Source organism: Cervus elaphus, unplaced genomic scaffold (genome assembly GCF_910594005.1).
Source record: "Cervus elaphus unplaced genomic scaffold, mCerEla1.1, whole genome shotgun sequence".
Classification (NCBI taxonomy): domain Eukaryota; kingdom Metazoa; phylum Chordata; class Mammalia; order Artiodactyla; family Cervidae; genus Cervus; species Cervus elaphus.
The window spans coordinates 113,323-140,878 of record NW_025316750.1 but is presented as its reverse complement, the minus strand read 5'-3'; the positions used below and the strand labels follow the sequence as shown (position 1 = coordinate 140,878).

Here is a 27,556-nt window from a genome sequence, read left to right as displayed (position 1 = left end):
GAGTTTAGCTTTGGAAATAGAGGGCAAAGTTAAAACTCACTATCCTGGAAGTGTTCCTATGGATCAGAACATTGAACTCTTATGTAATCCTCTTAAATCTGCCATGATGAATAGCCCCTAGATAAACGGCAGCCAACTAAATGAGTTGGTTTGTTGAGTGTAGTTGGAATTAGCCATTAGATTGTCTGAAGAACGTTTGCCAAAAGCAGCTCATTTGGTTATAGCATATTTGATTGATCTGGTATCTGATAGTAAGTGACTACAGCATAACTTGCTTCTTGAGACTTCTTGAAATGTGCTAGTAATATCAGCTTAAAGAGAGGTGACTGAATTTTTAATCAATATGTAGGAGGGGAATCACATACATGATTTGCCTAAAAGTGGCATAGATTAAGTGCAAGTTAAAAAAAAAAAAAAGCCTAAGACATAGCCCTGGTTTTATTCCACATATATGGAGAATTTCTACAATTTTTCTGTTTCCCAATAGAATTTTTGTATTGTTGCCTTTACTACAGTTTCCTTCTTGTCATTACTAAACGCTCTTCTTAAGACTATTAAACTTGATTAAAATCAGCGTGTAGCTGTTTTAAAAGTCATGTCTTTTTCTACTCAACTAAATTGTCACACCTTTTTCTTTTTCCTGTGCAGACTTAGCTTTGGAATCAAACCCTTTTGACCACCCAAGGGCAAGCACAATTTTCCGGAGCAAATCTGAAACGGACGGTAAGACAGTGTTTTCCCCCCCTGAGAAAAAGATTGAAAACTGTTTTTGTTTTGTGTATTATAGGAAGATACAGAAAAGCACTTAGAATGGTTTAATTTTTTTTTTTTCATATGTGATAATATTTTAATATGTGATGTTTTATTTTAATATGTGATGATACATTTTTCATTTAGGTGTCACTGTTTTAATGAGGAAAAACACCCAGACCATCTGTTTATACACTTTGCTATTTCTTTATCAGCAGTCAGCTTGCCACATGATTTAGTTGTGGTCTGTTTTTCCATGCTACTTTGTCCTTTTCCTTTCGCTCCAAGAGCACATGAGGTAAAGATGAATGACACGGTTTAGGTCACAGTTAGGTCTTCATAATCGGTTGTTATGTATGGGAGTCGAGGCTTGTGATTTCGGCACCATTTTGCACAGTGCTCAACCGGGTGAACCTCTCTCACATCCAGATTCATGTGAATTTTTAAGTTCTTTTAAAAGTTCTTATAAGAACTTTTAGCTCTTCAAAGTTCTTTCATCCTGATGTAGTGCTGGGTCAGGGTAATCAGACCAATGTGCCTGCCATATGGGATTTTCCAGAAGGTTATCCTCAGTGTGGGAAACCTTGTGTAAATTTCCAGTGTCCTGCTTGTTTTAAGATGAGAATCAGAAGTTTTTGCACTCCTGCTTGTCTTGCCTGCTTGTCTTCCTTAATATATGTTAAATCCTAGTTTATTTGCTAAAAAGCCATATATGATCAGGTTTTTCGGTTGTTTATGAGAGCAGGAATACCAGAAGTGAACGTTCTATAATATTTGAAGTAATGCAGCACAGTAAAAAATAGAGGGTTCTTTTCCTCTTTTATTTTCATTAGATTACTGGTTTTTATCAAAGGGTCTGTCTCAGGAACAGCCAGACGGAAGAGGGCCAGGCATGGGGGCAGGGCCCAGAGTGTACCACATGTTCTCCAACCTGGGAGCTCCTGGGGTTTCTAGTTTGCATTTTCTTAAAGTGTGTGTACTTTGCCTTGAGGCAATTATTTTTAGTTAGGATTACTGTATTTCTCAGTCTTTTCCAGACTCCTGAGCTGCTCACACTGTAGAGAGACGGTGGAGAGAGTAAAAGAAACACTCTCCCATGCCCCTGTCTCTCCTCAGTCTAAAGGAATTCGTGCTTGTGATGCCATGGGAAAGTGTATGGCCTAAGACCCTCTTTGAGCTTATATTCTTCTGGCCTTTGTTGGAGCAAAACAGTTCTATGTGCTGTCGATGTATGTTCAGTGAGGTCAGCACGTATGTTAAAATTTATAGATTACTTTCCAGTGTGTAAAGAACCTGTATTTTTTAAGTTGGGTGTTTGAGTAGGTGACCAATAAGTGGTTCGGGATGCTTCCAGAGACACGGGTGCTTGACCAGAAACTGGAACTTGGAGTTGTCATCTGTTAATCCTGGTGACTAAAGTACATGTAGAACTAGAAAATACTACATACTGTGCAGCTGGTAAATTTTTTTATCAGCTAAATATCTCACCTGGCCTAATTTGCTTTGTCCTTTTCTTTTGTAAATGGAGAGTCTTTGATTTGTACCTAATACAGAGTATCTGTTAGTATTAGTCAAATAGTAAAACTAAGTTTTTAAATATTATTTATAGGATTCATTTTGCTGGGTGGTTTAAATTATATATTTTGTTGGAAGTTATTTTAAAAAACAGAATGAAATTTTAACTCATTGTGTATATTGGTAATCCATCAGATAATTAGTGACTTATTTGTCTATGGTAGTTTTATCAGAATTCATCAGTTAGTTTTTTTTTTTATTCTTAGTGCGAGAAAAGAGGAAGAGCAACCATTTAAACCATGTGAGTAAATAGTTGAAAAGTTAAGAAATCAATAGTTTGATTAATTAAAAGTATGTCTGCCATGATTCCTAAAAAGTATGATGGATCCAATACTGTTAGCATTTAACCTCTTATTTATAAAATTTCTGAATCTCTAGTTCCTAATTATCAAGTATATTCAGAAAGGTTTTTGACTTAGTAGTACCCTTTTTTTTTTAAGGGTCCTGACATTTAAGTTAAATTTCAATAATATGGTTATAGCATAAAGATCTACCTTAAATTCTTTTGCCTTAAATTTTTTATCTTAGTTTTTAACCAAAGTAATAAAAGTGTAATAGGTAATTTAATTTTTAGCACCGTCCATTGACTTCTTGGCACAACAGGTGAAAGCTTAACCTCCTCGTCCACCGTGATTTTATTTCCCTCCTTCTGGTCCCTTTACATGCATCAGTTTTTGTTAAATCGGAATCACTGTTTACTTTATTATGACTAAGCAAGTATTGTTCATTGCTGAGCCATATAGTTCTCTGTGCCACCTCCTTATACACCTTTCATTCTTTTTCTTCAATATTAATGAAATCTGAGCACTTCTACACTTCTCAGGATAATCCAGTTCTGCTTTTTCTAGCAAACATGATCTCACACAGCCCAACATAGTTGAGTAGCTCCCTGGCCAGTCTCCCTGTTTTCACATTCTTCATTTTTGTTCTGTGGAATTAATTTCCGGACTATATTCACTCTAACAGCTATTTTTTCCCCCAAATGTTGTAACATTTGTCACATGCCTATCAAAAATATTTACCATCCAGAAAACCACATCTGTTCCATTTCTTCTTGGAGACACTCTTCGCCAACCTTTTGTCTTCCTACCTCCTACATACTAATGATTCCTGGACTAGCTCTGTGCCTGTTTTCCTGGGATATCTATGTGAAGTCACCTGGGATCTCACATCACTGCTCTCTCGTGTTGGATCGCCTATGTCCTAGATTCTGTTTCCCTCTGTCCTGTTTTACTGGAGCACATTTTCCTGGAAAAAGGCACATGAGCAAAAATTTTATAAAGACCTAGCCTCTGTGAAACTCCTTCTATTTGATACAGTGTAGAATTCTAGGTCGAAACTAATTTTTGCAGTTTTAGAGACATTTCCCTCTTGTCTTCTCATTTACAGTGTTGCTCTTAAATCTATTGAATTTGATACATTGTATATTACCAAGTTAGTCTTTTCTCCATTCCTTCCTCCTGTGGAACTTTGTAGTACCCTCTGTCTTTGTGGGGTTTTGAAATTTCATAACATGGTTTGGTATAGACCTTGTCACGCTATTGGGGCATTTAAACATGCAGAACATCTTTTCTTCTAGTGAATTTTTTTGTGTGCTGCTTTGGTATTTTCTATTTTTTTCTTTTGGATTCCTGTTAGATGTTGAAAATTTTAGAGCAATATTTCTGTACAGATTTTTTTCCCCTTCTGTTTTCCATTTTGTCTTCTTGTCCTACTTCATGGAGGTTTCCTTGACTCTGCTCTAATCCTTCTATTGAATATATTGTTTTGTCTACCTTATTTTTTAGAGTTCTCTTCCATCCTTTCATTCTTTTTTTCACTGATGCAATTTCTCATCTTTCTGTAGATGTTGAAGATTTTTTTTTAAGTTTTTATTTGCTCCTGGATTTTTATCATTCCCATCAGTTCCTTCTCCCTGCTTTGATCTGTGACTTCTTGGAGGTTTCCCTCAAACATGTGATGGTCCCTCGCTGTCTGTTAAGATCTAATTGGAAGCATCACTTTGCTAACTGATAGACCTCACTGCACGGATTTGGCGACCACGTCTCTGAATTTTGAACCTGCCTTGGGTTCTGTAAGCCAGATTGGTTTTGTTGTTCCTGGCCCAGTCACTCTGTAGTTCCAAGGTTGTGCTTCCTCTGTTATGCCATGTCAGTTACTACTCCTTTATCTCATTTTTTCATCTTTCAAACATCAAAAATCATCTGCAGTTTATCCTGTCTTGGGTACAGCTTTTTTGACAAAATACTTTTAATTCTAATGAGATGATATCCCTGAAAGAAGGTGGGAAAAGAAGTAGATTTGTGGTTGGTCCACTCAAAGTTGGATTTATACTTTGAATGTAAATTCTCAGTTTAAAAGTTTTAATTCAGTATAGTTAATGATACTGACTCAGACAGTACTTTCTATTATACCTACAATTAGAATACTGCACATTTCTACTAAGGCCTTGATAAGAATCCTGTTCAGACTACTCATCCTGCCACATTGGCCATTAACGTGCAGTAATGTGGATGGAGTAGTTTACACTCATGCACTTCTTGTTGTTTTGTTGCTAAGTCAGACATGACTCTTCTGCAACCCCAGGGACTGTATCCCACCAGGCTCCCCTGTTCATGGACTTTTCCAGGCAAGAATACTGGAGTGGGTTGCTATTTCCTTCTTCAGGGGATCTTCCTGATTGAGGGATCAAACCTGCGTCTCCTGCATTGGCAGGTGGATTCTTCACCCACTGAGCCACCAGGGAAGCCCCACGCTAATGCATAGAATATTACAAAATTTTAAGTTAAAGTCTTAATAATTATTAATAAACACATCTAAAGCTTGTGGAAAGGGGAAGAAAAAAGTGAATTTCAGCTTAATTTTTTTGATGGGTTAAACTCAGAGGCAGTAGGCAGGATGGGAAGATTCACTTGGGTGGAGGCAGAATTTCAACAGGTGCTTGACTTTTAATGATAAGTTTTGGGGGGGGATTGTTACTTATTAGTCTTCCAGTATGATGATTTTCTAGTCTTTGCCATTAACACTGAAGTCTACTAAGTAAGCCTTTTCCCTTCTTGTAAAGATTGTAGAAGTCCATCTGTTCTGTCCTTAGCTCTGAATGAAGGTAAATACTCTTCTTCATTGAACATTAAACTATCAGTGAGTGGGTTCTGCTGTTTGATTTTTGTATTTGCATTTTATATCATTAATCTTTGTCAGTGTAGTTTATTGAGGTTTTGAGCCAGTGATGATAAGGCTTTAATCATAAAGGACAGTTACCTTAAATTTTAAAGTGAGATGAGGGGAAAGTAACCTGTTGGCAGCTAATACATCCAGGCTTTGCTCAGAGGCTTTAATTCTGCCATCCTTTAGTGAATAGTAGATGCCAAAAGTTTGAATCGCTTCAGGAGTAGGCCTGGAGAAGCGTTCACTATTTCTTTGGTAGGATCTAGCCAGTAGTCTGTAGGTTACTGATAGACTAAATGAGCGCCCGTAGTCTGTAGGGCTACGTCTGATTAAACTTCTTAAACGTTTCAGCACTAATATTTCCAAAGATAAACAGATATAATTCATAATAAAGAAAAAAGTTTTAATAGAGAAAAACGGGATAAATGTTACCCAAAGCCAAAGCTCTACAAACTAGTCTATATTTTGGTGCATTTTCTTACTATTTTTATTCCCCTCATAGGTAGATTTTATAGTCAGAACTGACTTTTACTGTGTGTAATGTGTCATACTCTTAATAGTGGTGACCTTTTAAAAGATAACTTCATTTAGAATATAACTATTTGAATGAACAGTTTTCATGCTGTGTCTCTTTTGAGATTCTGAAATTACACATTAACCAGATGGCTTAAGGAATATATGAGTTTCAGTTGAAATCATTTCTAGCTTGAAGGAGAAATTCTCCCAAATAGTGGTACTTTTCAGGTATGTTATGTGTAGAACTTTTTGTTAATAAGGAGTAAGTGGCCTTGCCATAAAATACCTGAAACAAGCAAAACGGTGGCTTATACACCCATTTGGATAGTTCTTATTATTGGCTACTGGCAATGTTTATTTAAATGCTCTGTATTTAAAAAAAAACATTGACTAGACTTTCTCCTTGTTTCACCTTTGATGCGTTTGTGGAGGACATGGATAGAGTGTGACAGCGTGGTGAAAACTATTTTAATAGAAGGAAGGAAGGCTCATCTGAATTAGTAAACAAAACCCAAGAAAACCAAGTGTTAAAACTGTTTGTGTTCTGTGGTATTAAAGAATGCTATTACTCAGAGCTACTGACAGTGACTGGGATTTGATTATTGGCCTTTACTTAAAGGAAGAGAATTGTCCTCACATAGTTCAGGCTGTTTTAGTATTTGACTATGGCTGTGTTTTGGGCTCTTCACAAATAAATGGATACTTCTAAAGTGTTTTAAAGATAGCTTGTTCTCTAGAGGGTCTGACAAAGCTCTTTGTCACCTACCCAGCACCACTGCAGATAGTTTGAATGTGTATCATTAGCATGATTTACCTTCCAGTTGTAATCGATCTTAAATAATTGGTCAAATGCTTCTTGATTCCTAATTTGTCCCAGATTCTGTTCTCAGCAGCTGGAGGAGGAGCAGTAAGAATCTGTCACCTGGAGGAGCTTGTTTGCTTACTTAGGAGGGGGATACCAGGCAAGCAGTTGAGACCATGTAACAGGTGGTGAAACAGAGGTGTAAGTGTGCAGAAAGGTAGAAGTTTGGTGGTGTGGCTGCTGGCTGAGGTTTGCTGGAGGTCGATGGGGTCAAGCTTGCTGGGACAAGGAGGAGGAAGAAGCCACTGCAGGCAGAGAGCAGCATGTGCAAGGCAGCAGAGTGCCATGATGAGTGGCAGATAACATGTAGAGTAGAATTAATAAAACTGTGAGATGAGTGGAAAGTATTCTCTGAGGCTCTCCCTTGTGTAATATAATGGCAGTCTTACTTAACCGTGAAATTCTCAGAGCTGCTTTGTCTGTTTCTTGGCTGTGAGAGAATCTTAAAGCTATACCCTTTCATCCTCCAGATAAGGAAACTGAGGCTCAAAGAGATTTATGGCCTTCAGGTCACTAGTGATAGAGCAGCCCTGGCATGCCCAGCCTCTGATTCAAAAACGCTTGTTTCCTCACACTGTCTCCCAAACTAATACATTTATGATTGGCGTTCATTGACTGCAATGAAATGCTCTCACATCGATATTATATAAAGCATTGCATTTTATTGTAGTAAATGAATAGAAATAGAAATCTCCGCTGCATTTCATTGCTTAAGGAAGAAACACTGAAGTCTTACTAAAAGCTTTCTCATTACTATAAAGGCAATTTATAATAGGTGCTTTCCAGGTTCATTTGTGGGTCCTTTTTCAAGAGCAGCAGTTTATACCACATTTCTCAGATCTTGCCTGTGGAAGTGAGAGTACAGAGGTTTCCCATGGAGCTGCACGTGATGCCACACTCAGCAGTTCATGGAGTATAAGGAAAATCTTAATGCTTTATCGTTTGACATTTTAACCAAGGAAAAAACACACTTTTATAGGTTTAACTTACTGTGACATTTTCTTCTATCTCCCTTCCCCTTCAGGTATCTCCAAGGAAGCTTACTAAAAGGTATAGCTCATGCCCAACCATATTTCCAGATGACAGCACAGTCAGCGAGCCTAATCTTAGAACCACAATAAAATGGTGAGTACAACTAGGTTGCCAAGGCTGAGTGGCAGACCCCCTTCATGCTGAAAGCATCCTCGCCATACATTATTTCATTCGTTTGGTTTGTCCTTTTCAGTGATCAGGTTAAGAAACTGGTGTCAACTCTATGTTGGCTTCAGGGACCTCTCAATATGAGTCTTCAGTTTCCATGTTAATCATAGAGTACATGATAGAAGGGAAAGTCAGTTAGCAAGTGAGAAATCCCAGGAAAAATGTAAACCTCATTTGATTCATTTCTATTGTTAAGACAATGTTGAACATAATGAGAAACAGAGGTACCTGTTTATTGTATGTTTCTAGAAAAAAAATTATTTCTTTATGAGTTGGGAGAGTCCTACAACTATGTATACTAGTTTGGAAGCTACCATTAGAAGAAGGAACAGCTTGTCCCCTATTGGCACTGAAGTGAATCTGCAGTTAAATTTAACTGGACTTGGTCAGATTTATCCCACCGTGCATTTTTTTCCTGCAATATTTCTGTAGGAAATTTTACTTCTCCTTCCTCTCCCCCAAAGAGGGGGAAAATATATCAAAACCGTTTTAAGGGGCATACTCTCAAGCTTAATTTCTCCATAGATGAAATTTGTTCAACTGAGATTTTAACTTAATAGACACATTAAATTTTTGTTTTTGTTTTTTTTTTTTAATTTTTGTTTATATATGTGTATCTCTAACACACTGTATCAATCAAAGCAGAGAACAAAAAAAGAGATGAAGTTTCAGAAACAAGGCTGTGGCCAGGCTTATACTTAAGAAGACACGAACAGTGTTACAATGACGAAAACTATTCCTCAACTTCTGGAAGCCCCTCATAGTCCACAATTGGAGATGCACAGTTCAAAACGCCCTAATCATGGGAATGTTCAAGTTTATTTAAGAGAGAGAATTAAAAACGAAACAGGATGCAGACCTTCCTACCTCCCTTGGGGTTGTCCATGGAACATTAAATAATGTCTTCTTAGCATATGAATGTTGACTTTCCAGAACAGTTTGGGAAATGCTACTTGAAAATATTAGTATCCTAGTTTCATTCTTTTACAAGTGGTTGACCAGCTTTCCCAGCACCACTTGTTAAAGAGGTTGTCTTTTTTCCATTGTATATCCTTGCCTCCTTTGTCAAAGATAAGGTGTCCATAAGTTCATGGATTTATCTCTGGGCTTTCTATTCTGTTCCATTGATCTGTATTTCTGTCTTTGTGCCAGTACCATACTGTCTTGATGACTGTGGCTTTGTAGTAGAGTCTGAAGTCAGGCAGGTTGATTCCTCCAGTTCCATTCTTCTTTCTCAAGATTACTTTGGCTATTCGAGGTTTTTTGTATTTCCATACAAATTGTGAAATTCTTTGGTCTAGTTCTGTGACAAATACCGTTGGTAGCTTGATAGGGATTGCATTGAATCTATAGATTGCTTTGGGTAGAATAGCCATTTTGACAATATTGATTCTTCCAATCCATGAGCATGGTATGTTTCTCCATCTGTTTGTGTCCTCTTTGATCTCTTTCATCAGTGTTTTATAGTTTTCTATGTATAGGTCTTTTGTTTCTTTAGGTAGATATACTCCTAAGTATTTTATTCTTTTTGTTGCAATGGTGAATGGTATTGTTTCCTTAATTTCTCTTTCTGTTTTCTCATTGTTAGTATATAGGAATGCAAGGGATTTTCGTGTGTTAATTTTATATCCTGCAACTTTACTATATTCATTGATTAGCTCTAGTAATTTTCTGGTAGAGTCTTTAGGGTTTTCTATGTAGAGGATCATGTCATCTGCAAACAGCGAGAGTTTCACTTCTTCTTTTCCTATCTGGATTCTGAAACTAGAACACTTTCTAACACCATACACAAAAATAAACTCAAAATGGATTAAAGATCTAAATGTAAGACCAGAAACTATAAAACTCCTAGAGGAGAACATAGGCAAAACACTCTCCGACATAAATCACAGCAAGATCCTCTATGACCCACCTCCCAGAATATTGGAAATAAAAGCAAAAATAAACAAATGGGACCTAATGAAACTTAAAAGCTTTTGCACAACAAAGGAAACTATAAGTAAGGTGAAAAGACAGCCCTCAGATTGGGAGAAAATAATAGCAAATGAAGAAACAGACAAAGGATTAATCTCAAAAATATACAAGCAACTCTTGAAGCTCAATTCCAGAAAAATAAATGACCCAATCAAAAAATGGGCCAAAGAACTAAACAGACATTTCTCCAAAGAAGACATACAGATGGCTAACAAACACATGAAAAGATGCTCAACATCACTCATTATCAGAGAAATGCAAATCAAAACCACAATGAGGTACCATTACACGCCAGTCAGGATGGCTGCTATCCAAAAGTCTACAAGCAATAAATGCTGGAGAGGGTGTGGAGAAAAGGGAACCCTCTTACACTTTTGGTGGGAATGCAAACTAGTACAGCCGCTATGGAAAACAGTGTGGAGATTTCTTAAAAAACTGGAAATGGAACTGCCATATGACCCAGCAATCCCACTTCTGGGCATACACACTGAGGAAACCAGATCTGAAAGAGACACGTGCACCCCAATGTTCATCACAGCACTGTTTATAATAGCCAGGACATGGAAGCAACCTAGATGCCCATCAGCAGATGAATGGATAAGGAAGCTGTGGTACATATACACCATGGAATATTACTCAACCGTTAAAAAGAATTCATTTGAATCAGTTCTAATGAGATGGATGAAACTGGAGCCCCTTATACAGAGTGAAGTGAGCCAGAAAGATAAAGACCATTACAGCATACTAACACATATATATGGAATTTAGAAATATGGTAACGACAACCCTATATGCAAAAACAGAAAAAGAGACACAGAAGTACAGAACAGACTTTTGAACTCTCTGGGAGAAGGTGAGGGTGGGATGTTTCGAAAGAACAGCATGTATATTATCTATGTTGAAACAGGTCACCAGCCCAGGTGGGATGCATGAGACAAAGTGCTCCGGCCTGGTGCACTGGGAAGACCCAGAGGAATCGGGTGGAGAGGGAGGTGGGAGGGGGGGATCGGGATGGGGAATACGTGTAAATCTATTGCTGATTCATATCAATGTATGACAAAACCCACTGAAAAAATAAATAAAATTTAAAAAAAATATATTAGTATCCTTATCATTAATTTTACTTTTCTGTCTTAAAAGTATAATTAGCTTATAAATTTAATTTAATTTTTAATGTGCAAGGCTTTTTATTTTTTAGCTATTTAAATGATCAGTAACTTCTAACTTTAATTAAAAACAACCAGTTCACAATCATAATAATGTAACTTTCTTATAATATTAGTTTCGGTCAAATCGTATTTCAACAAAAACTGAGCCCCATTGCTCTTTAAAGTCCTGAGTTTTGGCACTTCTCTCGTAATCACTGAATGTTTTTATTCAGCCAAGACTCTAAATCTGTGGGTTAAAAACTACTCTCACTGTGGCTAGACTCACAGCTTCTTTTGAATTCAAAAGAGCCTGATGTTCCAGTATATAATTCAGAAGTAGTTTTAAAGATTAACCTTGCTCAGACAAGTAGGTTTCATGCTTTTTATTCTCAACCTAGTCTTAGTGTTTGGAAATAAAGTAAATTTTTTTCTCATTAAGTTTTAAAAATGACCATTCACATTCATTATTGATGAAATAAAGGTTTACTGAGAAAATTAATAGGGCAAATTGGCTTTTAGGAATGATCTTGAAAAATACGATGGGATTAGTTTTCATTTGGGGTAGGTGAGCCTTATTAGAATCACTTGTGCAACTTTTTCAAGATGTATGTCTCTGAACACATACATGAATTCCACCTTTCCTCCCTGCCCTCAAGACACAGTCTGTGGGTCTATCTGCCTCTCTGTCCCTGTGTCTCTTTCTCTCACACACACACCCCTTTTGACAAGCTGAGGAATGATGTGTGAGGCATGATTTCATAGACAAAAGCATCCTGAGAGATTCTGATCTTAACCCTGACTCATTCATTCCTAGACTTGGCTGCACGTTGCAGTCACCTGGGGAGCTTTAAATACAATCCTGTTGCCCAGGTCGTACCTAATGCAGTTAAATCAGAACATTTTGAAGCAGAAGCCAGGCAGTGTTTAAAGCGTCCCGGGTAATCCAGTGTGCAGCTGACCTTGGGAACCACTCTCTGCTTTGAGGGTAGGAGAAAGAGAACTACTTCTGATAACTGGTGGGACGTTGAGTAAGTCAATTTTAAGCCTTGATTCTCTTATTTGTAAAATGGGTTAAGTATCATATTAGGTTCAGTTGCCCTTTTTATCGTGTAACTTTTAATTCTGTGACTTTAAAATCAATTTGAAGAAACTTTGAAGCACTATAGAAGTATCCATCTTTGATGCTAACAGTGTTACAGGCCTTTCTGCAAATGCTAAGATTCTATAGAGGAGTTACAAAATTCAGATTTGCCTTCTCTCTATTATTTTGAGTTTCATTTTAGATACTGAGAACAAAGGGAAGCAAATAACTTAACCAGAGAACCCCTTAATTGCCTAATACACAGCATCTGTGAATAACTTAGGGCTATAGTAGTGTAAAAACTATCTGAGGACTTGTACCTGTTGGTTAGTTAATACTTTATTTAAAATAATGTGGAAATACCTGTCATTAATAGTGTACTGTGTTGTATTGTGCTGCCTTATTAGCAGTGCTTATTTCAGGATAACTAGGCCTATCATCAATTTTGTGACTATAAAATTTTGCTATTAAATTTTCTAATAATTATGTGTGAAAGTGATTTTAAATCCATTTTATTTGATATGGAGCACTTGTATTACTTACTTTTAGAGAAATAATGGAAAATAGATGTGTTAGGGGGACTACCGAACGGAATCAACTGAAATGCAGTGCCTAACAAAAAGCCACACGCACAAAATCTGTATGGCTTAAATTTAACCATGTGGATAGATGATGTAACTTGTATGGGATGAAAGATTCTGTGCATAGAAGGACAAATGACCGGGGAAATATGTAAGAATTTATATATTATAATAATCAACCCAAACATGTCTTCTAAGAGCACATCTATATTTTGGGTCTCCTAATTTTGCTAAAAGCCAAAGAACCTAAAACATGGGGGATACCACCTATGGGTACTGCTCTGAATTAGGGGGTGTGGGGGCCACCGGGCATCTGGATGGTCTTACCTCTCTACCAACCCTTTAAAATGTCTTCAGGCCTAATGTGATAAAAACCAATTATTACAATATTTTTTTTTCCTCCACAGGGTGAGCTTAGAAATATATAACCACATAAAAAACAGGTGAGCTCTTTTAAAACCTGTCTTGTTATTCCAGCTAATTAATTTACACAGTATCAAGTTTAGTGTTAATAACAATGGACAGTATTAGAGTAAGCTTTTACTGTTAGGAGTCCTTTCATTACAGTATTGAAGTGAATCATTTATTTTTATTTTGAGACTCTTAATTCTTTAAGTTTTATGTGGTTTACATGGATATTTACTGTATTAGAAATTGAAATTTAAAATTTAAAAAATTAAATCCACTGTATGTGAAAACAGGCTTTCCTCAGCACTGCTGAAGTTCTGAGCCGGATGAGGCTTTGGCGTGGGGTGCCACCCTGTGTGCCGCAGAGTGTTTAGCAGCACCCCGGCCTCTGCTCTGTAGGTGCAAGTAAGGTGTTCTGCTTCTCTCCACATTAGGACAGGAACACTGTCTCCTGAGGGATGAGATCACCATCTGACTGGGGACCCCAGTGTTTAACATAAGTCATTTTTTTAATGAAAAATAACCATTTTCCACAACAAAATAGTGGAGAGGATAGTATCTCATTAATAGGAGACAGTTGATTCTCATGTCAACATTGTCTTCAGTCATTTGCTTTGAAGAAGCAATATGAAGATCCAGCTACATGCAGACATATAGTTGGGAAAAGGTGAATTTTTAAAGCCTTGAGATAATTGGACATATTCTTTGATACTGTCCCCAAAATCCACATGTGCCAGTTTATTAAATTAGTTAAGATGGAGTTCCAAGTCATTATCAGTGAACTTGAGGTAGATACTATGTTAAATTAATGCCCATTGATCTGTCATGCATACTGAGTGGATCTTTTTATCTGTACATGATTTTATATTATACATTGTCATTTGCAAAGTATTGGTTCACATGTCTTCAGACAGTGTCAAAAACTCACTCTTGTTAGTATCACTACCAGTCTTATCAGGAAAGTCTTTAAGTATTGATAAATCAAGCTCACCATAAATAACACACTGGAAGGTACAAATTTTCCAAAAATCCTAATATTTTTAGCTTGATGGTTTGAATTTTATCATTGGCAACAAATAGTTTAGAGTTGTCTTTGAAGTGACAGGCTCACTTTGTTCATTTTTGAAAAAATGACTGTCAATTGGCGTTTCATGAAAAAAGTGGTTTAAATATGATGTTCTAGGGGGAAGAAAGTGACTTGGTTACCAGTAAGTTACAAATGCTCTTCCTTAGCACAGCCATATTTCAGTCCATACAAGCGCTTAATGCATACTTTCCGCTTACTCAGAATATGAAGAAGAAGAGTAAAGGTTTAAGAACACTTAATTTTTACTCTTTCATCATGGATGTTCTTAAGTGAAGCAGATTTTTTACATTCATTTGGCCAGGAATAAGTGAATGACTTCTAATTTAGTTTCATACCACTGCCTTGATTCACACTCAGAAATGAGCAATTTTACCCACTTTTGCTTTTATACAATCATAGTTAAGTGTCAAACAGGGTAAAGGCAGGTGATGTCTTGGTATTCTTATAAAACACGTTTTGACCTCTTGGACTTACAGGATTTCTGAAGAGGGGCCAGGGGAGATTCCTATAGAGGCCTATAGACCACATTTGCAGAACTACTGTTTAAATGGGCACAGTGTAGTAGTGTGGTGGAATTTAAAAGAAAAAGCCTGGTCTCTCTTAAAAGACAATTAAAATTTTTAACTCAAACTATTTAAAAGAGACAAGAAGAAATAAACAATAAGAATATAATATGAAGAACAAAAGCGGGGTGGAGACAAGAAAAAATCATGAATCTCATATTTACATTCATTGAAGTTAGAAGACTTTATTGCCTACTACTACCACTTTATAAAATGTTCTTGTATATTCCATTGTGAGGTTAGTGAAGTGGAAATGTATTGGTCTACGAACATTGCCTGTTAGAAGGGGTCTGTGTGGGTAAAGGCAGCTCTGGCTGGTTATAGAAGAGATTTCATGCAACTTGGTGTGCTGAGTATAAAATAGGTCAGAAAACCTTTCTAAGGGCAGAATCCAGGAGAATATGTAAAACTGTTTGCTTTATTAAGGTTAAGCTTCCTCTACTCCTCTCTCTACTTTTAGCAGATATTTTACTAAGCTAGTAACTCCTGAATTAATTTTTAAAATACACATTCTTATTTTATAGAGATTCTAATAGGTCCTTGGACATTTTTGATGAGAGATCACATCCACTCACAGTAAGTGTCACTTTTATTGAAGGTGTATTTTTCTCTTATTACAGTTGTGTTTATTTCATGCTGATTTGCTTTGAAATTAATTACTAGAAGAAAATTATTGCCTCCAGCTCAAAGCCAAGATTGTCTTCCTTTAAGTCTTCTTCCCCCACCCCATATTATGTCAAGTAATTTTACCAAAAGCATGTTGTGTCAGGGGTGTGACTGATAAGAACCAAGTTACGCTTTGTATGACGAATGAGCAGGTAAGTAAACATACACAAGCAACAGAAAATGTAGGTTTTTAAAGGATGATTTTCCATAGCGTCACACAATATAAACATTTCCTAACACATATGTAAGACCTCTAAGGAGAAAATTTAAAAACTGTTTAAATTTTAAACTAATTAAAATGACAGGGTTTAAAAACTCACTTCTTCAGGTGCTCAGTAGACACATGTGACTGGTGACCGCTGTGTAAGAGAGCACACTCTTAGAGCCTCTGGTTACAGGACACTGGAAAGGTGTTTTCATAGTTGACTGCAGAAAAGTCTGATGACGTACAATGATCAGCAAGACTTTGAGCCTAAAAATAGTTTGCATTTGGTTAGAATTCTTTGGGGAAGAAGGTGAAAATACATTTTCTGAGGTTGTGCTTGCATTTTTCTTTAATGAATGGTAGTGAGTATTGAATCACTATGGTACTTTAGGATCCAATTGTTTATATTTAAAAGACTACAAGATATGTCACCTAGTCAAAATTATTTTAAGTAGCACGTGGGCCCACGTGTGAAGATTGCTATCTTGAGGGTACTTTTAAGTATTTTTCTTCAGTGGATACTTAACACTGTGTTTTTTCTTCTTTCAGCGAGAAAGGGTTCCGGAGGAGTACTTTCAGCATGATCCTGAACCCAAATACATCTACAGATTTGTGTATGCTCTCTTCAGTGCCGCCCAGCTGGCTACTATTAAATGTGCAATAGTGACTTTGGTAATATATTTTTCTCTTAATAGAAGCATCTCTAGAAATTTTTTTCTTGTACAGAAGGTATGGGCCTGTTTTTCAAATGAAAGTAGGTTCCTGAAATGATCATCAGAACTTTATTAAAGAGAAATGTATCAAAAGGAATGAAAACATACAGATTTGAGCTTTAGTAATCATCATGATTTAAAATGTTGCCACTGCTTTTCTCATCACAAAACAATTGATGTTAAAGGCAGCAGGAGAGACTTCTGGTTTCTCCTTCCACACCTCAGGATGCATGCACACACAGGGCACACAGGCGCACACCGGCAAAGTGTGCTGGGTGGTAGGATGGAGGCGATCACTGAACTTCCTGGCCCACGGCAGGTGTAGATTCAGTGTGTTTCTGAGTCTCAGGCTGTGTTGCCTAGGCAGTGTGATGTGTGTCTTGATTGAGACTGACTGCCTTCACCTCCCTGACCTTGGACGACAGTGTTAACCATCTCTACTGTCCCCTGGTGCCGGCGTGTGAAGGTACCCAGGACTGGGGTGTCAGCAGTGCTTGGAAAGGCTTTACTCAGGTTAGCCTGCCGAGCTCCAGCTATGTGAGGACCTTTCTGTCATCCATACTGAATTCCTGTGGTAAGATTTCATCATTTGACTAATACATCATATTCAGCTGAGAGGTCGTTGGGATTGCCTAACTCCTCCCTATAGCAAACCCATAGGGGAAGGTCAGCTGCATGGTCTGGAGGGAGGGCCTGCGTCCACCGCTGCCCGCGCCCCTGCAGGCAGAGTGTAGGAGAGGAGGCTTCCCCTCAGTGGGCCCGGGTCAGACGCAGGCCTTTTCTTGGAGCTGCGAGCCAGGTACAGGGCTCAGTTGGCATGTGCTTGAGAGAGGCGGGAGTGGCGCTGGCACGTGGAGAGCTGGGAAATGCAGGCAGGAGAGGGTGTGTGGGTTGGAAGAGGGGCATTTCTTTGTAGACAAGTTAAGCCCGATGGACCTGTGAGACAGCAGAGTGACAGTGTCTAGCAGTCATTTGACTGTATGGGATTGGAGCCCGAAGCTGAGCAAGAGGCAGGGAATTACGTGTAGCTGTTCAAATGCAGAGAAAGTACGTTAAATAAAAGTTGAGGAGAAGATAGATCTGTGGGGACTGTCAGCACTCACAGGACACATCCCCAGAGGAGTGGCCGGAGTGGTAGGAAACCCAGGACAGAATCAGAAGAGCTGCCAGGAGAGCTTGAAGAAGGAGAGCATGGTGCACGTGCTGAGTGCTGCCAAGGAACTCCTTAGGGCATACATGGGCACCAGATGCCTGCCCGTGTCACGGTTCTAAGTGCTGGGCATAGAGGAGAGTTCTTGCCTTTCTGAGGTAAGTATAGCAGACATAAGGGTTTTGTTTTTCTCTAGTTTTTATGGAGTATGGTTCATTTACAGTGTGTGTAAGTATCGGGTGTACCACAGAGTGTAAGACTTTTTAAAATGAGTATTTTTAAAAAGATGACTGTTTGAAGTAGTAGTGAAAGCTAGAAAGAGAAAGCAAGGTAAAGGGATGGAGAGATTCGAGGGGCTTCCCTGGTGGCTCAGACAGGAAGCAGTCTGCCTGCAGTGCAGGAGACTTGGGTTCCATCCCTGGTTTGGGAAGATCCCCTGGAGAAGGGAGTGGCAACCCACTGCAGTATTCTTGCCTGGAGAATTCCCCATGGACAGAGGAGCCAGACGGGTCCATGGGGTCACAGAGTCAGACACGACTGAGCGACTTAACACATGCACGCTAGAAAGACCAGGAAGAGCCTCTTTACAGAGGTGAGATCTGAACCAGGACCTGGCTGGACTGAGGAAGATGAGGGGCCTGAGAGCACAGGCAGGGGGCAGAGCACGAGGTGCAGACAGGAGCGGGTTCTGTGCTGAGGGGTCAGCAGGGTGCCGCTGTGATCAGAGTAGGGAATGAGGGAAGGCACAGGCAATGAGGGCACAGAAGGACGATGGCATCTCACCCAGGGCCTCGTGACTAGCAGGCCACAGAAGTGACCTGTTTGATGGGAGAGCCCTGGCAGATGTTGAGCAGGCCCGTGAAGTGCACTTAATCTGAGAGGCTCTCCTGGCTGCTCTGGGGAGAACAGACTGTGGTTGGCTTTCAGTGGAAGCAGAGAAGTTAGGAGGCAATGGCAGTGATAGAAGCCAGAAGTGACGGACAGAAGAGCAGAGCCGGCAGGTGACCAGTGAAAGTGGAGATAAGAATTCCCAACAGATGGTAGTGAGATAACTCAAGTGGAGGTCTTTGGTCCCGGCAGCCAGGCGTGTGGCAGTGTCTCTCAGCTCTGAGGGCAGGCCTGGGGAGTGGGGCGCTGTGATGAAGAGTGCTGGCTGTTTGTCATGAAGGCAGCAGTGACCATGCCTCAGTAGTTTCAGGGGGGCAGTGGCGGCCAGGGGCAGACTAGATGGGCTAAGGAGAGGATGGGTCATGAGGAGCCAGTGTCAGAACATTTCCTGAAGGAAGTGTTCTAAGGGGTGGTGACGGATGGGCTGAGAACATGTAAGAAAACATTGGAGAAAATCTCTGACAGAGAGGGGGTTGTTCAAGAAGAGATGAATTGTGGGAACAGTGTTCTGCAGAAATGAGAGGTGGGACTGACTTCATTCATAGAAGAGTTAGCTTCAGGGGAAAGAAAGAAGTGTAACTTCCACTGAGACAGGAGGGCAAGTGGTGTAAATGAGACCAGGTTTGCCTTTATAAAGTGAAGCTGAGAGGAAGCTGAGGGACTGCCCCTAAGGCTGAACTGCCTCTGTCAGTGCCATAATACAGCAGAGGGGCGGACCCTGCGGGAGACTCGTTCTTGGAGAGTACTGGCGCGTGTGGAGTTCTCTGGGGAGTGGGGTGCAGAAGTTCACTAAGAGTATATAATCTCAGTAACCGTGTTTGAAACACAATTGAGTTTGGAGAGCTTTGGCAGATCGGAGCTGTCAGTCTGATAACGGGACATTTTTCTTTTTGTCAAATGGCATATATTTTCTTCTGCAGAGGTAACACCATCACAACTTATGTCTTTAGTCTTTACTCAGCTGTTAACTTGGTCTGGTTCTTTATAGAATAGCCATTTGACACATATAAAAGAAGCCATGAAGTCATCTCACAAACTACCTGGCAGATTTAGAGGAGCCCCAGGGATTCAGACATCGGCAGCTCTTAACCACCTTAGAACCAAACAAATTGACTAAGTTGCAGAATATGTAAGACCAGTGAGTTATGAAATAATGGAGATGTGAAAAATCGGGGTGTGAACAAAGAGCTCTTTGTGCGTGAATCTTCCCTGAAGAGGCCCTGAGTGTAAAGCACAGCTGCTCCGTGCTGCCTGCCCTGTGGGGCGCAGCAAGGAGGCTCCTTGACCTGGGAGGCTCCTTGACCACCAGTTATTATCTTCAAGTTCACCCTCTGAAGAGAAGATAAAGAAATGCTCAGTCTTACCAGAGTTTTACATACTCAAGCTTTATGTAAAATTGCCACGTACCCACCACCAGTATGGTAGGTACATTGCACACGGTAGGCACTCAAGCATTTACTGAACGGTTGAATCAATGCTGGGCCATACGTGCTGCCTTTTACAAGTGGGAAGGTAATAACACAATGCCTGTCTTTAGAATGCTGAGATGTCCTTTCATTCCTGCGACCAAAATTGGGTTGGAAATTCACATGGGCAGAGTAGAAATACCAGACTGACAGAAATATTTGCCTTACAACTGTGACCTGGCCTTTGGCCTTGGCTGGCCAAGCAAAAGTCTCTGTAGAACCAAAGAATAAAAGATATGTTAAAAACAGATGAAACCTATCATTCCTAACAATTCTATGACAGCTTTTAAACTGAACTAAAATCAAAGGTCAGTCCTCTACTTTTGCAGGTTTACTTAGAAAGGCTTTTAACTTATGCTGAGATCGACCTTTGCCCCACTAACTGGAAAAGAATTGTTTTGGGAGCCATTCTTCTTGCCTCCAAGGTTTGGGACGATAAGGCTATTTCGGACTACTGCCAGATCCTAAAGGACATTACACTTGAGGACATGTGAGTTTGTAAGGTTACGGTGAACTGTCTAACCATTTTCCAATACCTTATTTGCTCCCATAAAGTTTACAGCTTAAGAAATGTTACATTTTAAGAAATGTTACATTGTGCAGAGAGCTGAATTAGGTATAAATATAAAATTAGACTTCTTTCTGTCTAGCTGTAGTATAACCATTTGTATTTCCCATCATTAATTAGTTAAATCTTGGTGTGTTACTGTTGTAATATTCTGCTTGATAAATTGAAATTACTTTTCTGGTGGTTTTTGCCATTTTACAAGCTCACTACCAGAACAACATGATGCAGTAAATAACTTCACGTCTTTCTTAAAGCTGTCTACCAGGTCCAGTCTGTTTTTAAGAGACACATGTCTGGCCTTGGAAGTTAAGTGGTCACTGCTGAGATCTTAGCACCTCCAGACTACTGAGGTTATAACTTCAACTTGAGTCACACATTGTATGTTTGTTTTTGCAGGTCTTTTCTTTTGTAATCTGAGGTTGTCTCTAAGGTTCTGTTGTTACGGAAACCATGATGTACAGATGACCAAATAGAAAGGTTTCAGATCTCTGTGTTCTGTCTCCTCCACTGTCAGGAGTGTTCCCCATGTTTAGAAGTAGGTCTGCTGAGTTAGGAAACTCCTTTGTCTCAGATAGCCCAGGAAGTGTCAGTGGGGCCTCACCCGGGGCACTCAGCAACCACAGTGGTACTTGGTGGGGCCTCGAGTTAACTTGGGGGGTTCCTCACAGATGGCATGCTCCCATGGGCGTGAAACATCAGGCTTGCTGTCTGGCTGCAGGGAAGGGCCTCGAGGGTGGGAGGCAGCAGGAACCAGAGAGGTATTTGCAGCAGACTCTAGAAGTGCTCACTTGACAGGAAAAATGTCCTTGTGGGTGGCATTTAGGAAAACGTAAAGGGGCACCTCTTTATTATACTGAACAGCAGAGGACGATCAAGGTCATGGCAGGCAGTGGCAAGAGTTTGTTCCCTTTGCCCCTGACTCTTAATTCAGATTTACCAAAGTGCATATTTACAACTGAAGCAAAGAAGCTTGTGACTAAGAGAAGGGACCAGTGATTGTTGGTAGCTGTCAAAGTGGCTTTTGGTGAAAATGTCCACTTTGATGATAGAAAGTGTCATGGTGATATTGCTGGTAGCCACCTTAGTGTTACGGCAGATAATTCGAGATAAGTAGAAGTACTTTTGGAATTTGTAGAAACTAAGGTGACGTTGAGCACCACTATCATCCATCTTTAAACTGGTTCCTTGAAGGAAGGAAAATGTGTAATCATAAACACCAGGTCTGCCATGATGGCAGCTGAAATTTTCTCAGAACCTGCAGCTAAGCTGACGGGGGCTCTGGGTCCAGTTACAGCATCAGAGAACATGCAGGGAAGTGTGTGGATGTTCATAGATGTGAGCCCAATAGCACTGATGGCAGTGTCTAGCTACAGGAAGAAGCTAATTGTAAACAGCCCTTTTCTGTGTACAACAGAATCACCAGGAGCTATGTTCGTAATAGGTTGCTTTTGTTTATGATCTTTGGAAACTGGAAAGCATTACAGCCAAGTGTTCAAGTCACATTTGTCTCATCCCCCTGCTGTTGGCTGCTATTTGTAATGGTCTCATTTTGAGTCTAAATTGAAAAATTGGCATCTATCAGCTTTTCCTTAAAAGTTTTCTAACATTCATGTATCTTGTTTGAATATATTGAGCAGCTGCTGTTCAGAAAATTTGCTGCACCTATAAATGGCATGCTCTTCAGTCATCTAGTCATTTAAAAAAAAAAAAAAACGCAGAAGCGTATTCTGTAGTTCTAATGCCTTTTTCTTCAGTAAGTAAAGCTCTGTTAATAGACATGTTAATCCTATGAAGTACTGTATTTCCACACAATTAAAATGTATTAGTGGAAGAGAATATAAAAGGGATAGTGAAGTGCATTTATTCCCATAATAAATTAAGTCCTCATTAGCTGATTATCAAAACATTATCTGTTTTACATTTCTATAGACTTATGGCCATATGAACAGGAAATTAATTTTGGAGGTAGGTTCAGTTAGGTTTAAAGTTCAGCAAATGAGAAACCTCATTTCTGCTCACACTCTGCTCTCCATGCAGGAGAACATCAAACATTTGATGACTTACCAATGGATAAAATATTAACACTTTAAAACCAGGAAACAAATATTTTGAAAAATAAGTCACTTTCATTTGTCTGGGTATTTATCATTTGTATATAATTAACTCTTTAAAGTGATTGCTGTGAAAGTGGTAAGACTTACTCTGATTTTATTTACTTAAACATTAGACAAGCTAATGACTGTGTATGGTCCCACAGGAAAGACCTGCTCCCAGGACCCTACTTTCCCACTTCATTGAATTCGCCCCCTGCGTGCCTATGCACCTTCTGTCCTAGTCAGGGCCGGCGGACAGAGCGCAGGGGGAACTGCTCCATCGGGGTCATTGCTCAGGTGCATTTAGTCTAGCCAAGACGTCTCCCCTTAATCCTACTGCCTCCCATAGCTTGAAAAGTGTATCCCATCCTGTCCCAGGAACACCTTCTGGTCCTACTGGGATTAAGAGGAACAGAAACTTGCATTCTGCCCTTTGCCACAGTCCCCTGCACTGGAGCGGGGGGAGGGGATTCCCTTTCGCATCGCGTGTAGCTTATTTATTTATTTATCTGAGATGAATCCTTGTTGCCTCAAGAGTCTTCTCCCCTCAGAGATAATAGCAGTGGCTCTCCATGGCCCCATTTGTTGCCGTGGTGATGTGCCTACTCCTTTTGTTGGCGTGTCTCTACTTCAATAAGCCCCTTCCTGTTATCTGTGGGAATGTCTGCAAGTTCTCCAGAGCTAGTAAACAGCACACATCATTCCTGTCATCTGATGACTGTAGCGGGGCCGTGTGAGCGAGCGTGGAGCATGAATGCGCAGCTGCACTGATGGAACTCTGAGGAATGAGCCCCCGAGTCAGCAGCATGGGTGCATAAGAGGGCCGTAACCTCCCCCCCTTGTCCCAAACTCCAAGTGCCAGGACGCAGGAAGAACCACCAAGAGCTGTCCCTTGTTTGAACATGAGTGTATTAATCCAGCTGGGGAGCCGTTATTTGTTTCCAAGCTGTATTTAGAGCTGTTGTGGCACAGAATGGGGTTTCTGAAGATAGCCCAGTTGACTAAAATTGTCCTATGTTGGTTTTGTCTTCTCCTCCCCCAGGAATGAGGCGGAACTGCACTTTGTGGAGCTCCTCCAGTTTCATCTTAAGGTTTCCACCAGTGTTTATGCCAGATACTACTTTGACCTTTTCTCCTTAGCAGATGACGACAACCTGAGTTTTCCAATTGCTCCTTTTAGCACAGAAAGAGCACAGAGCCTAGAGGTAAGACTGGGGATTCACTAACTGGGTTTTCTGTCAGCCACCAAAGCCAGCGTCTGTGGCTGACTTACACTCTGCAGTGACTGACAGTTTGCAGAGCTTATTAACCCATTGGCATCTTATTCCCTGTGTCTTTTATGGGTTAGACAGAGATATCACATTATTTTTTTAAAAAAATTACAGATATCTTTTATGTAACCATAATTCAGAATATTTTAAATCAGATTTAATTGTTCTTAATGGTTTTCCATTTGAACCTCCACACTTACATATAACCATACAGGAATAATTCTTATAATTGTGTCCCTAATCATATGTACATTGATAATTACTTACCATTCTTAACTGCCTGAGCTTGTAGTGTGTGTTTGTGTATCACAGTTCAGCCCCATGAGTTTATTAGACCAGAAGCATCAGGGGCTAACCTGTGAGACCTATACTTGGAAATTAGAATGTGGGTTCAGAAACTGGATGTAGAAAGTAGGTGGGTTTTTAATGGAAGTGGTAACATACATGGGATGAAGGAATTTGTAGTAGTGATTTGAAGAGTAATTTGAAGTAGTTTGTGATTTCTGGTGGGTATACAGCAAAATTTACAACTGAAATGAATACATATAAAGTTGACACTTTTTCTGGTACCTTGGTACTTTAGAAATAAGACATTTTTCTACAATAATTTACATGCATGTGAAATAGCACCTTGTAGTGCTTCATCACTAGACCTTTCTTGCCTTCAACACACACCTACCCTCATTAAAATGTTCGTAGTGTAGTAAATAATGAAGACTGAATAGAAGTTGAATAGCTGGGTAAACACTGATTTTGCTCAGGTGTGTTCATTATGCTTAAGGACCTAGTATGTAGGTAACATCATATTGCTGTTAGATGGGGCCTATTTTGGGAACCCAGTTTTTAAATATGTTCCTCCCTGCCCCAGCAATCTCATCATAGCCCTTGAAGAATATTATCTTAGGGAATCAGCAGTGTAGATATGAGCTATCCAAAGTAGCAGCAACTGTCAACCTAAATGAATGCAGATGTGTGGCTTATCAATGCTGCTTTCTTTAAGGTTGGAACTTTTTTCCCCCAATTATACTTATGTTCTATCTGATTGACTTTCTTAGGCCATCTCCAGACTGTGTGAAGACAAATACAAAGTGGGCAGAGTTGCTGTGAGAAGGTCTTTCAGCGCTGATCATTTCATTGGTATTCAGCGCTCCAATGCCATCCTCTCATGAACAGAGAGAGGTGAGGGGTTGTAACATCATGAACCCCTCGTAACAAGGACTGGAGAAATACCACCTCTCCTGCTCAGAAACCAGCAAAGTTAGTATTTCACCCAGAAGAAAGACACTGAATTCAAGAGACTTGCAGACAGCAAAGGTTATGGTCATAGGAAAAAACTGGACCTTGTCAAGACAACACACTCTTCTGTCCTTTTTAATGTAAACAGAGTTACAAAAACCACTCCAAAGCTAAAAGCTCCCAACCCACCCACAGATATTTGCTTACTGTGTAGGCCGATAACTGTGAACTATGTGAGGTTTTTTTAATAGTTTAAATTTTTAGACTTTAAAGACACTAACTGTATAACTTTTACTTTTTCCTATTTTTCTCACCCATATTGCTGCATATTCCTTTAGAATCAGTGCAGTATTGCCGTTCAAACACGGGACTCCTGACAACTCATATAGCCACTTAGGAACAGACTGCTGTAGCACTGTTAGGTTTTGAAGGATTCTTCCTCCCTATTTCATTGAAGCTGCTAGTCATTTTTGGCAATCAGTTTAAACCAAAAAGCTGCTGAATAACACTTGTCATTCAGTTTTTTTGCAAGCACTACTTATTAGCATATTAGCATGTTTGGGATCATAAGCAGAGAAAGTATGTTGTTACCTGCTTCTATTGGGTCCCTGCTGCGTTTCTTGTTAACTCTAATGGTGCTTCTCATTTTCTGATGATTTTCCTCTTTGTTAAATACTTGTATTAAAGGATATTTTCATAATTGCAGCCAACCTGTTAGTCCAGGAATAAGCAGATAGTGAAATAGAAGGTGTCCCAAAAGTCTTGGTGCAATTTTAAGCTTTAATACAGTGTGCTTGGACACTCCAGGACACTGCCGTGGAAGTATAAATGCTACAGACGCAAAATGTGACTTGAAAGTTTACTTGAATTTCTTCTAAACTCATTTGGTTTTGTAAATCTTAGATGTTAAGCTTTTAATTTGAATTTTTTGTTTCAGTCCCTCTTGAAGATGGCAAACAATAGGCTAAAACAAAAGATTAAAATTAAGAGCTTAATGTTTAAAATTTACAAAACTAAATGAGTTTAGAAGAAATTCAAGTAAACTCTCAGGTGATGTTTTGTAAGTTTGTAGCATTTATATTTCTACAAGTATCAAAGCTTCAAATTGCACAAAGACTTCAGGAGGATATCTTGTATCTTTATAGACCTGGCCTCCTCTTTTTAAAATAGTCCTTTGCCTGGCTGGGCTGTTGATCTGCTTGAGCCCGGAAGTTTCTTTTTTATAGGTTTGGTAAAGGAATTACGAACAATAGCATTAGTTATCGATAATAAACTGAAAGGAACTGGACCCTAGTAGTAGTGACAGGGAAGTAAGCGACATGAAACAGCTTTTCTGTTCTGCGTGTTAACCTGGCTGTAGGTGTGTCAGTTCAAGTTGTTACTTGAGGAAAGATAAATCTTAGGAACCCTTACCTCAGGCTTTTTAAAACACAGGGTACCACTTAGCCACCAGGAAGCCCATTAAAAGACAGGGAGGTCCAGTAATCAGTCTTTTAGGAAATTGGTAATGATGTCACCTAAATGTGAAACATTAAAAAAAAAAAGTGTTCTCAACTATGTAAAATCTTTCTCCTACCTTCTCAAACATAATCCTAGGAATTTTGCCTGTAAACAAAGCATTTCTGGGCTATAAATACTTTCTCTCTTTATAGCAAGGCTTCACATTATATTGAGTGCCACAGGTTCCATCATTTTTAAAGGACAGAGACATAAACGATAAATAATGGATATAAAATATTACAGTCTACCACCTCAAAAAATGTTGTTTATGGAGCTTGGAGATTCAAGTATCGATTGCAGTTTTATTTTGAAAAGGATGCTACAACTTGTGTGGTTTTTCTTCCTCATGTTTATATTAAAAGAAAAGAATAAAAGTATTTTAATTAAAATACGTGGCTGTTGTGCACCTTCTCACTGCTCACGTAACATCACGGCTCTGCTTAGCGCAAATGTTCTCAATCCGCTCTGATAGGCAGGCCTGAAAGCATTTTCCGACTACCCATTCAAAAGTTTCTTTGACCGTTGCCTTTAGTTAAGAGGCATTTATTTCTTCGGCTTATGTTCTTTTCAACCAGAAGATAATTTAGTACACTTAAAATCACTGGCTGTGGTGCTCAGTGGCATAGTGCATTAGATGGCACTTTGGAATTGTGTGTTATTGTACCAACAGGGGAAAAAAGCACATTGGAAGATAAAAGGTAAAACACAGAAAGGAGTTACAGAAATACTGTTGAATCAGAACATGAGTTACTTGAGGATTTCAAGCCACTGAACAGGAAAGAAAATGGAATAAGAGGAAGTAGAACTGAGGTTGTTGTAAAGAGGGTGATGTTAAACAAGCCATGTGATGTACCAGATCACCATCAGGTTTCTCTAAGACCCTAGTC

The 27,556-nt window shown here is 39.4% G+C and overlaps 1 protein-coding gene across 1 annotated transcript in view; it reads left to right on the top strand.

Moving 5' to 3' along the window:
- The window catches only part of LOC122691369 (cyclin-Y-like protein 1), a 37,714-nt gene extending 10,654 nt beyond the window's left edge, over positions 1–27,060 (top strand). The window contains exons 2-10 of the mRNA XM_043897953.1: positions 649–723; positions 2,532–2,566; positions 7,896–7,996; positions 13,263–13,298; positions 15,438–15,489; positions 16,334–16,456; positions 20,331–20,491; positions 23,705–23,867; positions 24,989–27,060. Coding sequence (XP_043753888.1) covers positions 649–723; positions 2,532–2,566; positions 7,896–7,996; positions 13,263–13,298; positions 15,438–15,489; positions 16,334–16,456; positions 20,331–20,491; positions 23,705–23,867; positions 24,989–25,102 — 860 coding nt within the window. The 3' untranslated portion in view covers positions 25,103–27,060. The remainder of the gene's footprint in view (positions 1–648; positions 724–2,531; positions 2,567–7,895; positions 7,997–13,262; positions 13,299–15,437; positions 15,490–16,333; positions 16,457–20,330; positions 20,492–23,704; positions 23,868–24,988) is intronic.
- The last annotated feature ends 496 nt before the right edge of the window (positions 27,061–27,556 follow it).